A 13,024-nucleotide genomic window follows, 5' to 3' on the forward strand; every position below is an offset into this window, starting at 1 on the left:
ACAAAATCTGAAGGTAGAAAGGAACCAGCAAAGACAATGCACAAAATTGCAGGCAAGTGAAACAACCCCAAAACAAAGAACCTTTTAAGTATCACTCTCTTCCAGTAAAAGAAACAACATAAATGACAAACAAATTTATACTTTATAAATGCTCGCTTTTATTCAAAGATTATTGCATACACATTTACAGAGTCACTTAAGCAGCATATTGAGTGAACTGCAAATATTTACTGTAGCCTTTTTATCCTTGTAGGTTTGCTACTGAGGTTTATCACTTTTTTATTATCACTCTCAATACCTCTGTCTGTTTTGCTAAACTAACAGGCTTCCAAATTATTAGTAAGTGTTTTCTAATGAACAATGACTGTAAACGTAATAAAACCAGCATGCCGTTTTCCCTTTGAAGTTATTAAGTTGGATATTTTTCTGGAATGAAGTAATGACTCATTTTTTATAACTAGACTGAACCATGCCATATACACAGGTAGTACTTATGACTCGCTAAGAGAGTAGTATGTTTAGATGGACGAAGTGTTCACTTATGATACCTTCAATTCAAGTGAACAAAACTACAGAAAGGTGGGAACAACTCATTGTATAGTCCTCATTAGCAAGAAAGAGGCTAGGAAATTAATAATAGTGGTAGCACAGACTGAGATTTAGGAACGACTAAGAGATAGTTTTGGTGACAGTTAAAAATGCTTATTTTAAGGATTTTATGTGATATTAGTAATGTCTCATTTTGTCAGCACTAAACAATTAATACAGTCTCCACAAAATAAAGGAAAGGATTAATTTCTGAATATAAAATGCCTGAACACACAAAGTAATATTTCTATGGCTTCTGCAGAGGAAACACAGTTATTGGGCCAGAATTTCCACCTTGATATTGTCCCAGGAAGTATGATATGGATTTTTAAGTCTCTGCTTAATCAGGTGAAGAAGTTTAGGAGTATCCTAATTTAAACATGCTAGTCATATTGTGCAGGGAGACTGGAGGTGGTAACTGAAAGTCAGAAGAGAGATGGAGCACACTGCATTCAACATGGTATTCCTTCACACCTGGAGACAGACGTTTCTGTGTAAAGTTTATGGACCTTTCTGTGGGAAGGGCAATGCAAATAGCAGTCAAATGAACTTAATCCAGGTGGGACTCTGCTGCATAAAACAAGCACTTAAGAGCCCTGAAACAAAATGAGGTATCCCTCCACCACCCAGCCCCCCTTCCTCCCTGCCAGGATTGCACCATCACAAGAGAGAGCAAGCAGGCATACTAGCTCACAGCACTCTCCTTTCCTCATCTTCAAATGTACTCCCACGCCAAGATCTGCAATTTACTACTTGTCAGTGCTTTCAACTGATGGATTAATTAGTAAGAGATGTTGGAAACTGTGATAATAAAGTCTGTCATTAATTGGACAAAGTGCTAGAAGTTTGGTCGATCACTGCCAAAGGTCAGCATTTACTACCAGTCGCTCTGTAGCAGTAACAATTATTACTTTATTGCCCAACAGGGAAAGCTGTTCCCCAGTGCTGACTTCATAGCAATGCACAGCAGGTTACCCAGCAGCACTCCATGCACAGGACACACACAGATGACAGGAGCTCAACTACATCGGTCCATTTAATTTTCAAACAAAGATTGAGAGAAGGAAGAGAGATGGACGGAACAGGAGGTAATTTCCATCTTAGAACAAAGATTATCTTGTCTCATAATTAAATGTTATGTTGCAATTTGATTAATTCTATTTTACAGGAAATAAATTAATTCTTCGTCCAATGTATTATCTAGACAGGAAATGTTATCAGTCACAGACAAAGCTATTAGTCTGGTATTACTCAAAACATTTGCTAATCTGTGCCATGTAGCTAAGCCTCTGAGAGATAACTGTCACTAATTTCTACTCTTTGACTTTAAAAAAAAACCCCAAACCTCACTCAAGAAGCCAGTTCTTGTTTATAACATGTTTTTATACCACTCAGTGTTAAAAGCATATGTATTAAACACCTGTTACTCTATCAGTGATTTTAAATCAGGAACATTTTTGATCTGGAAATCCAACAGCATCTGTCCAAGTGCTTTGCCCTGTAAGAAGAAAAACCCAACCAACATTTAATTTTGCTATCTAAATATAACACCTTTGTAAGTTAAGTTTTTAAGGATGGTTTAATAGGGTATTTTTCCTATAATCAGTGTAAGAACTCAGCATGCTGTGTAAGTTTTTTGAGTATTTATCTCTACATATACTTACATATAAATTTGGGATGAATTTTATCAAGTCTTGGACTGTAGGTTATTCAGTTATATCTACCTTTTCCATTTATTTGATTTTCTCACTTGTGAATAAATATAATTAAGGAAAACTATACAGTTGAGATTTCAAGCATCTAAACCTGAACAGATGGAATAGCTTCTTCAATTTATTTGGTACTTAGTGCTAAAAATCAATTTAATTTGGGTTCAGTTCTGCTATCTGGTTCATACATAGCATCTTATTTTGTGAACAGCCTTCTTGACTATGCTGAGATTATTTGTACACGTAAGCATTTCTCAGCCTATGGTGGCAGAACTGTGCTTTGCTGTAACCACAGGATTGCCACATTAAGGGATCTCATCTTCAGGTTTAGAAGCTTCAAATATTTAATACTCAAATTATACACTTGCAAAAAATGTTAGTTTCAGATTTACAAGTCATCAACACACAAGATCTCCTATCCATCTATTTTTCTACTTCAAATTTATATTAATTATTGGTAGTTTAACTGTAGGAGTCGTAGGCTAAGCTAGAAGAGTTGTCGAACAGTTAATGGCTCCTGTATGTACTAGGAAACAATCAGAATTGTCTAGTAAATCTGCATTCTCCAAAACGCAAGAGCCTTTGAGAATTTAATTTTGCTGGTGCATTTAAAAACACAGGTAGCACATATAAAGAGCATAACTGATTTGACGACTCTCTTCACAGTTTCTTGTACACATCTTTTTCACCAAATATTCTAAATCAACTTTCTACTTCCCTATGTTGTTTTCAAACCTTAAAACAATTAAGTAGATAATGTATATTAACACGAAATTAAAAGGAACTAAAGAGTCAAAACCAAAAGCTTACAGTTCCAGCCTAAAAGTTGGTTATAAAAGAGACTGTGTAATACATAGTTATAAAAGATAACTACATTAAAATCAATGCTTTGATACATGCCTGTGGGTCACTTCTTAGGGATGCTATGCCACCACCACCAAGGGAGTTCTTCAGAACAAAATTTAATCCATGGATTCCTGGCAATTCGTATCTGTAAAATAAAATCTAATATTGTTTCTCAGGAGATTTTGTAAGAAACACTTGTACAGAACATCAAGTAAAAGACAGAGTGGAAAAATTTCATGCTTCTGATGGCATCTCACTACTGAGTCAAGCCTAAAAGTTAACTGAAGATTAACCCACAGCCTTCCCTGCCTTCTTGTTCTTTCCCCTTACTCCATATCAACAGTCCATAATAGTTTTAAAGCAGGACCATAAAGTAATTATTCTCCTCTTACTCAACTTCAAAACTCATTCATTTCTAAGGAGGTTGTTTTCTGCATTAGTTTTTTTAATAAGAGTTAAAGCCCACATAGAAAGCTCTGTAGGCAAGAGGTTCAAGATCCAGTATGAACCCAGAGAACACAGTGGGCAGAGAGAAGTATTTTTAATATTTCCTAGTTCTGATACTGAAAAATACAATCACTTAATCCCTGGAACACACTTTTGCTAACAAAGGCCACCAGCTAATTGGGAAGGCATCCTCTTTATTACTGAGAAGTAACTGTGAGTCACTAGATCAAACTCTTATGACCAACTACAGATAATTTTACAACAAATGAAAAGTAGAGCTACATTTCAACGCCTTCTTGGAGCCATGTACTTTGTTCAGATAAAATTTTATTTTAGTGCGACAGACCTATTTTTCTGTTCCATTGCCACTGTAAGCATTTTTCCATCTTTGCTTTTGACTGGTGCAGTTCCAATTTGGAAACTTTTGTAGAAGTTTGGCAAATGGCTCTGTGGTTTCCTAACAAAGTTGTTTCAAATTCCATAAATAGGTCTACAGCATATTTCCATTTGCCTCTCCTTGCACAGTTTTTCAGTGTTTTGTCATCTTCCTTGTATTCTTATTTGTTTTTGCTTTCCTCCAATATTTTGTCTAAGAACTCGATAGCTTTCCTTTTTGCCATAGGAAAGGATTTAATCAGAACATCAGCAAGACATGAGGAATAACAGAGAAAGACAATAACCAGTTCTTCCTCTGTCTCCACATGTTTGACTGCTGCAATTGAAATCACACTTCCTCCAACACCACCTCTTTTTCTTTAGTCATCACCTATCTGATCTTCATTTGTTTTGGGACAGATTCTTCAAATCTGTCCTCTGAAATAGGTGGAATTTCTTGCAGTGCTCTTGTACTGCTGATTTTGTCACTCTGAGGTTTATCTTTTTCAGCTCCTTTTTAGAACTGTGAAAATTATGGCTGTTGCTGACGTTCACATCTCTGTATGCCCTTATGTCTTGCACATATGACCCAAACCTTTCATGGAAGATGATTCTGTTGAGCGGCCTGGCAAACACTTTAGTTCTAATTATGCTCTTGCAAGCAGTAGTCATGAAGTGTCTGTGCCTGTCTCCCAGGCAATGAGTTTTCACTGCTCCTTCTACTTTTTCATTACCACACTCTAGTTTGGTATTAACGTTATTAGTTGTTATTAAGACGAAAACTAGCGTTAGCATTCTGTGGACCTTCCTTGAAAACTACTTGCCAGGCAACATTATCATGCTTAAAGGCAAATCCATTGGGAAGGCATGAAAGTTCAATTAATCCAACAGTGCTCCACTAGACAACAGGAATATGAAGAATAAAGCAATTTCCACAATAAGTCACCTGCATAATTTACTAAATTTAATAGCATAATCAACTACATAGGGGGATCAGAGGACCCCACAAAATTTTCAACTAAAAAACTCAATACAAATTACCAATAACCATATACCATGAGAGCTAGAGGACTACCAAAACACTACACTGTAAATTTTACTCTGAAAAACTGGCAATAACTTCCAGGCAGCAAGCAATTTCACAATTGGCAGATCTATCCACAGGAACTAGACTAATGGAATATGTATTCCAGAAGCTAATACCTCAGCTCTCAAAAGAATTTTCATGACTTCTTAATCATTTAAACAAATCAGGAGAGAAATTGAAGCGTGTACAAAAGCAGAAGCAAGTGACAAAAAGAGTGGAAGAATTTTATTTCACTTTCTGCAGTAATTCTGGCAGAGGGAGCATGTAATACAAGCAACAGATCTTAATTCGGAATGTTACAGAATGGCACATTCACTTCAAGTACTTTGAGGAAATATTCACAGTGAAATACCCTAGCTAAAACTAGTATTACAAATAATATACAAAGGTCAGCATTTTCAATATTTTAAGGTCCGTTTGAAGCATCTGAGCATCCAAAATATTTCCACACAAAAAACACACTCCCACAATAAAAGAAGAAAAACCACTATAACCATCATAATAGTCTTGAGCAGCAACAATACATTAAGCAAAATGTTGGCATGCATTCACCCAGCATAATTAAACAATTTAAGTTTAATTAACTGAGATCTAAAGGAAGAAAATATTATCTAATTGTACAATTCAATCAAAAGTTTTAAGAGCTGCTTTCAAAAAGCACAGAAAACAAATAAACCCTTCAAAGAATACTAAGTCTGTGACAGAACCCAGTAAAACAAGGAAAATTCACTGTTCTAGCTGAACTCCTATGCTTATGCACAATGGGGTGCCTGCTTAACTACTTCCTTTAAAGTGCTGTCCATACCTATTCAAAGTAGTCAGGTTTCCCTGTGGATTTCCTGTTAAAATGCATGAAAATAATAATGGTATAAAAATTACTTAATGCATGTAAATCAAAGAAAAGATAGGATTCCTCCCATCACAGGAAAGCAGGAACTGAGTCCATAGGCTTAGAGGTGTTTGCATGAGATATACTGGAGAGAAGTATTTCCCCCCCCCCATAATAAATATATGTACAAAAAAAGCAATCTAGAAGCATCAGTATCCACATTTCTTGTACTTCAGCTCTTAGTAAAAATATCCCGTAAGAAGAAATCAGCTTTCATATTTTTATTTCTGAGCATTGGGGTGCTCTCAAAACATAGAGAAGACAACCGTATTTCAGAAGATGAAACCAGCAAATTCTCATAAGATCATTTTACTATTGTTCTTAAATGACTGACCTAATGCCACTAAATGAAAAGTTTCTTACTCCATATCTTAAGATTATCAGATCTGTTAAGAATGTAGTCTACACAGCAGGGGGAAGCAATCACATAGGTTTGGGGTTTTAGGGTATGGGGGGGGGGGTTGAAAGATCATCTTTTGTTACTATGTTACCTGAAAATCTGGAAGTTTATGAGTTTTCAGTGTTCCCTATCAAAATAATCCCACCTTTTCTCTGTTTAGTACACCTATTTAATAGCTTTAATGAAAAAGAATGAAAGGCAATTGGCTGACATTCTCTATTCTGTTGTGAGGCAGAGCCATGGCTGGTATGTTTTTAGTAGCAAAACTAATGCATATTTTTTAACCACTCACAATTTAAATAAAGGAAATGAAGGAAAATGAAAGAGTAAGATAGCTCTCTTTGTGACAGTTAAAACTAAAAAATAAACAAAGTAATTTAAAAAGAAACTATACAATCTGAAGCACATGAGCATAATCCTTGTAATCCTAACTATTTCCACAAAAGGATTTATTCTTTTTCGCCAGTAGTTTTTCAATTCACTCACAGAGCTCCATTATCACATCATTAAAGGAAGCCAAACCCAGGAACAGATAATCTAATTAATCAAAATAAATTGGCTTCATCCAGACACAGCAAATTTCAACTTTTATTTTTGAACGTAAACAGCATTAAGGAACAACAATGAATCAATTTCCAAAAGTATCATTAGGAGGTGTGACATTTTTGATTTCTTCCCTTCTCTGCTCTGTTTCACAGGAAATTCAGTTACATTTCTTGGTATCACAATTTATTAGATACATAGATTTGTTAGCACTTACGAAACAATGGGCGAGATCTGCACTGAGCTGCTTGTGAAGACAAGGAACAGCACTTACAACTCAAAGATTGGGGGTTAAAATAACTCCAAGCTCTCTCTGAGCTCTGAGCTGCACCTTTCTGACTGCAGCTCTTTAAAGAAGCAAAAAGACACTTAACAGTTTATCCATTACCCATGGCAATATATAATGATTTTGGCAGAATCTCCCTATTTGCAGAATAATTGACTCTGTATCAAAACAGGTTTTAGAAGACTGAATGGTTTGTTGCAATATTAAGCTTTTGTTTGTTTTTAAAGAGAGAAAAAGGTTTAAAATCTGTTGATTGTTTTATTGGACACCCTTAAGAGAATGAGCCCTATTACCTCATGCTACAAGAACAGTATATGTCTCATTTGCCAGTCCCCAGGAAAGACCCTGAGCATCAGCCAAAGATAGCACGAAAACAAAAATGTTACATGTGCCATCTGCTGGCAGAGGATATTCTTTTGTAGATGAATACCAGGTGAAAGTGTCCTGTTTAGGATGTATTCTCTGTCATATTTTAAAAAGGGAAATTAGCTGGTTTTTTTTTCTTTAAATTCTGGCTTGGTATATATGGCAAAAAAGTAGGTGAGAGTGGGGTACTCAAAGGAATACTTTCTCTAAAGTGAGTGAACTTCATAAAGATTAAAATGTTTTGCAGAGAGAGGGTTAGGATGAGGCGTTTGTGATGGCTGATCAGGTAGGTTTGGGTTCCAGTCTATACTGGCTGCGTGAATGTCTTTCAGGTGGTGGTTTAGGGATTTCAAACTCCCAACTTTACAGTGGCTCTGAGGCTTGGGAAGCTTCAGTTACTAAGGCTCCCGCAGCCTCCAAATGGTTCAAAACCAATGGAAAGATACATTTCTCAAAGGACATTAGAAGTTATTTCTATTTTGTAGACATTCTGTAGTGGAACAAAACAAAGAAATAGCCCCAACACTAATGTGCTATTTCTGGGAATTTAAATGCCTTCACTAAAGAGATTCACTGCCTTTGTCCAGCTTCAGGAGAGGCCCAAGTTCATGTTCTTTTTCAATGACTATTGCTCAGGCTGTTATTTAAAAAGACAAAGAAAGATACATAAAAAATATTTAAGACAATACACACAGGTTTGCAGTATTTATGTTAACATACTTTAAGATAACCTCTGATACCATCACTTATCTACCATACAACTGTGGACTGAGCAGCAAGCTACTCACCTTGTTACTAGTTCTTCTTCGGGTTTTTCTTGCTCTAAAAGGTGTTGGAAGTAATTCTCCAGGGCTTGAGCAGTTAAAGTTTTCTTTAGGTATGGATAGTAGAGGGGATGCCGTGCTATCACACCTGTTAGGTATAACTGGTGTTAGTTGGAATAGGAGCTGTTAAAACCAATTTGTATTTATCCTTTCAAAACTGATTTGAGATCCTCCTCTTAACTGAAACTGTACGTACAGATCTTCTTAATGAGCTCCTGAATAAAAAAACTATAGCATGACAGCTTTGTCTCTGTCAGTAGAAAGGGAGTGTGGAGCATGACATGAAAGAATGCTCCCAGACTAAGTGATTATTGGACTTTTTCTGGCTGCAAACAGTCCCTGCCACTGCAAGACACCTAAAGAACAACATTGGAACAAACAACCCACAGGCAGTTCTCTTCCCCTAAATGGTTTGCAAGGCTTAGACAAGTAATCACAATTAACCATAACAAGGCATTGCCCCACTCCTTGCACGAGATCCTGACGTAAGCGTGAGAAATCACAATTACATTTTTATTGCTGTAAATAAGCTTTCATAAGCTTCAGGTAACTTTATGCTGAAGCTGAGGTTTCACAGCAGGATCAAGAAAGCAGGGACCAAGATTTGTGTCACAGGGATCTTTTTATCTATGGACTTCAAAGCTAAATTAATCTTAGAGGTCAAGTTTGTTGTTGTTATTGTTGTTCCTTAATAAAGCAGTAGTGTCTTTGTATCTGAGGAAGTCTATTAGCTAAGTATCATTCATGATTTGGCAATGCTACATTGCAACAGTGGTCAACCATGGGGAAAGAAAAAAAAAAAAAAAAAAAAAAAAATCAATCAACGTTCCTTCATTCTTCAACCCAAAAAACAGTTTCACAAACAAGGACAAGAAAATTATATTCCTAAATATAAATGAACAAAATTAATCAGTTTTAGCATGACAGCTAGTAGCAAATCAAATCCCACACGCACCTTTAATTCATACTGAGCTTTGAACACCACACGCTCTCATCTTCCAACAAGTAAGAGAGCCAATTGTTGCATGCAGAAGTAAGGAATAGAAGGAATTATTAAACAATGCAAGCAGCAGCACAATCAATGTAGAGAGACTGCACACTGAAATACACCATTTGGATTTACAATATAATAAAAACATTCTCTTACATGCAAGAACAACTTCGGTATTTCCTAACACTGTCAATGTTTTAGCCATAAACGTGTTACAATATTCATGTATCGAAATATTATACATGATCAGACAACCAAGAGATTACATCACATAACACATACACATGAAGGAGTAGCAACTAATGTGTAAAGGAAACCTTAAAAAGGCATTTCTTATCTTTCAGGAGCTCAACTTTGCAACCCTAAACAAACATTTTTCTTTGTAGTATGACATGCAAGTATTTTTATTTAGTACCTCAGATTTCAACAGCTGCTAAACAGAAAACTGCAGGTACATTAGTAAAATCCTTGTTTTATACAGATTATTTTTTGTTTCAGCACAGAGACAAATAAAAAAAACAAATTAAGTGATGTGAGAGATTTAAAAAAAAAAAAGAGCACTTGCTACGCAACTCTCACGTGAAAATCTTACATCGCTTCAGAAAGCAAGAAAAAGAAAAATACCTATGTTTGCAGAGTTGCCTTTGTCTCCACTTCTAGTATAGGCAAGATCTTCTAAGCGATAAGTGTGTGGACCGCTTGGCAGATCTATACAATATAAAAATGAATACATTTTAATGATAGCTACAAATAATAGTACATTTTGAAGAAGTAACCGTCATTTTAAGGGTATACTTTCTGCATTGTTTGCAGTACTCCTGAAAACATTTCCAAAGCTTTCTTCCCATAGGAACATCCGGAGAACAAGAGGTGAGGCTGAGGGCCAAAATTACAAAATTGATCCCTCCTGCTCTGTCTCCCAAATCCCTTTTACCTTTTTACAGCTGAATGCTGTGCCAGGCACCCCCTCTTCCACCACCCTTGAATATGAAAATTCATCTTGGTCTTAGCAATGCAGTACCTCTGAAGGAGGCACAGCAGCTACTTGTAATTTCTTGACTAGCTGACAACTTTTGTCCCCTTAACACACTGATATCTCTGCTTCCAGTGCAGGTGGAAAATACACGTAGTTGCTACTGTCTTGATAATTCTGTAATGTCTGTTTATTCTGATAATGTCTGTAGAAAACAGTCACAATTTAAAATTCCTTTTCAAGACAACACATCTCTCACTCATTTGCACTGTTATAACAGTTACTTATTCAGCTGTATAGAAGAAACCCAAGATTTCTTTTTCAAAGTACTGATTTTGTAAATATCTTAGTATTGGATAAGAAAAAGTCATAAATGGTCATAAATGCATGCTCTATAGGAAGCTAGTCTTAATTTTTTAACTTGTCGACATCCAAGTATTGGACTTTCGAGCCTTTAGGAACATAAAGATTGTTGCACTTCATTGAACAGAGTTCATATTAAGTATTATTTTTATCCATTTACATATCAAAAAAAGCAAACCCACTCCTGCCCAAATCCAGAAATTCAATCTTGTGGGATCTACACAGTTTATATGTGAGGTTTGATGGTTAAGTTTCATAGCACGGATCTCTTGCCATTGTTAATTACTAAGATACTAGTAGGCTGTCACCATCTAGTTGCTGTTCCCCTAAGCGAGAGATGAAGCGCTCACTTTGCCACCGAGTTTCAGTTATTCGCTGATAGCAGTGTAATACTGAAACTTGAAGCGTAGGTTATATCCCAGTTTTTAGGTGGTGAGAATCTAGCAATTTCCAGCCTGTTTTGCTTCTGAGCTAACTTCCCTATGGCCATATCAGCTCTCCTGGCATCCTTGGCTTTTCAGTCCCAGCACCTCTAACAGACTCACCTACGCTCCTGACTCACCGTAGACTTCTCACCCCTCACTTGCCCTCTCCTCTGTCCCCTTCCTGTCATTTTCTCATCCTTCTGCACGAAGGCAGCAGCTCTCCCCCGCTCCCTGCTCCTTGGACACCAGCAGGGGGAACATGCAAACAGGGAAGCGACCGCCTTCCTGCTTTGCTTTCTGTCACAACTGCTGGTGCAACAGCTGCTGGTGGCAGCCACAGAAAGAAACTGACAAATGTCCAAATTTTTTTTTTTTTTTAAAAAACACCGAACAATTCAGCCCTGGGCACATGCTTGTCACAGAAAATTTCAGTCTAATGTGTTAAAAACTGTCAAATTTAAAGGAATCAAAGAGAGGGTCTTGTAAATCAATTATGTAGGACAAACTTCACATTGCAAGACCCAATGCAATTGAAAATGCATCAGTGTATCTTTTGTGTATTGTTATTGCTTCTGCATGAAACTACTGTGCTGGTTTTGTAGTTTTGTTTTAAATTTTAGGGAGTAAGAGACACAATACTAAAGATGTTATGCTCTAAATGCTGGCCAAAGGCAGACTGTATTAAGAAGTGTAACTACACCGATTTCAATTCACCCTCAAGATACAAATGAATTTCTAAATTATACTTAAAACCAAAATTAACACTGTGGTAAGTTCAAGTATGATTTAAATTAAAGTGCACCTACTATTAAGGCATGGGTAGATATGCACTCTGTGAACTGCGTCAGGTGATCAGGTAAACCCAGCCCTAGCCAAATCATCATTACCTTCAAGTCCTTCCTGCCCAAACAGAACTGCTGACTCCTCAGACATGAGCCAAGCTGACCTAAAGAGCTTTAGCAAAGCTGGGTAAGAAAGAAACTATGTCCAAATCCTACTGGCTGCAGTATTCATTGTCCCCACCAGAAACGAAGGCTGCAAATCAATGGCAGCGGCAGCTGGACAGATCCCAAAAGTTCATTTGGGCATGAGGTGGGAGATACTGTGGATGACAAAAACGCCTCACTACAACGTGACACATAATTTGTATACTGTATCTTCGTTCGTGGTACTTAATTGGTTGAAACAGATCAGGCAACACTTACAAAAGTAGCTTTTCTGGCACATTTGAGTGGCAATAACAGGGAAAACAATAACGAACAACTGGGGGCTCACCGCAGCGACCTCTTCTACTGGCACAGCTAGATTGGAAAGAGAACATCTACCCACACCCCAAACAACGTATCAGCTTAAACTGCTTTAACTAAGACCGAAAGTTTTATAACATATATTGGGTCACTGTCAAAGATGAGCTGAAAGAGTGATTATAGTTTAGTCTGCCACAACAATTCTTCATTGTTAGCAGATCACAGCAGCATGCAATTTGAAATGGTGAAAGCACACAATGAAAAAGTTGCCACAGGTTTGCTTTAAGCTTGATGCTCACCGTCTTTTCCATGTTCACTTCCATGAAAAATGCAAGCAGCAATGTGCCATGAAACTTGGCAGAAAAATATTAAAGGGTATATTTATTTAATTGGGGAATATTATTTTTGATTAAACATCTCTATTGAGAGAGGATCTGAAAAAATCCAGCTAAAGCTCATTGTTCATTTTGGACAAGGCTACCACACTTCATAGACCACAGAATTCACATTATTTTTAATAATTTCATTCAATACACAATTCAAGAAAAAAAAAATGTAGTGCTTCTTCAAAGGCTGAAGTATGACAATGTTTAAATTGTATAAGCTGTAGAAGTCTTTTCTCCATCAGATATTTTACACAGATAGTCTTTGACAGTCTCCCTTTA

At 36.7% G+C, this 13,024-nt stretch overlaps 1 protein-coding gene across 1 annotated transcript in view; it reads right to left on the minus strand.

The window, feature by feature from the left end:
- Positions 1 to 208: 208 nt before the first annotated feature.
- LOC104843268 overlaps positions 209 to 13,024 on the minus strand; it is a 65,698-nt gene continuing 52,882 nt past the window's right edge. Inside the window, exons 16-19 of the mRNA XM_010586106.1 lie at positions 9,976 to 10,059; positions 8,325 to 8,448; positions 3,198 to 3,288; positions 209 to 2,086 (exon numbers count right to left, since the gene is read on the minus strand). Coding sequence (XP_010584408.1) covers positions 2,012 to 2,086; positions 3,198 to 3,288; positions 8,325 to 8,448; positions 9,976 to 10,059 — 374 coding nt within the window. The 3' untranslated portion in view covers positions 209 to 2,011. The remainder of the gene's footprint in view (positions 2,087 to 3,197; positions 3,289 to 8,324; positions 8,449 to 9,975; positions 10,060 to 13,024) is intronic.

Source organism: Haliaeetus leucocephalus, unplaced genomic scaffold (assembly GCF_000737465.1).
Source record: "Haliaeetus leucocephalus isolate CR32 unplaced genomic scaffold, Haliaeetus_leucocephalus-4.0 Scaffold140, whole genome shotgun sequence".
Classification (NCBI taxonomy): Eukaryota; Metazoa; Chordata; class Aves; order Accipitriformes; family Accipitridae; genus Haliaeetus; species Haliaeetus leucocephalus.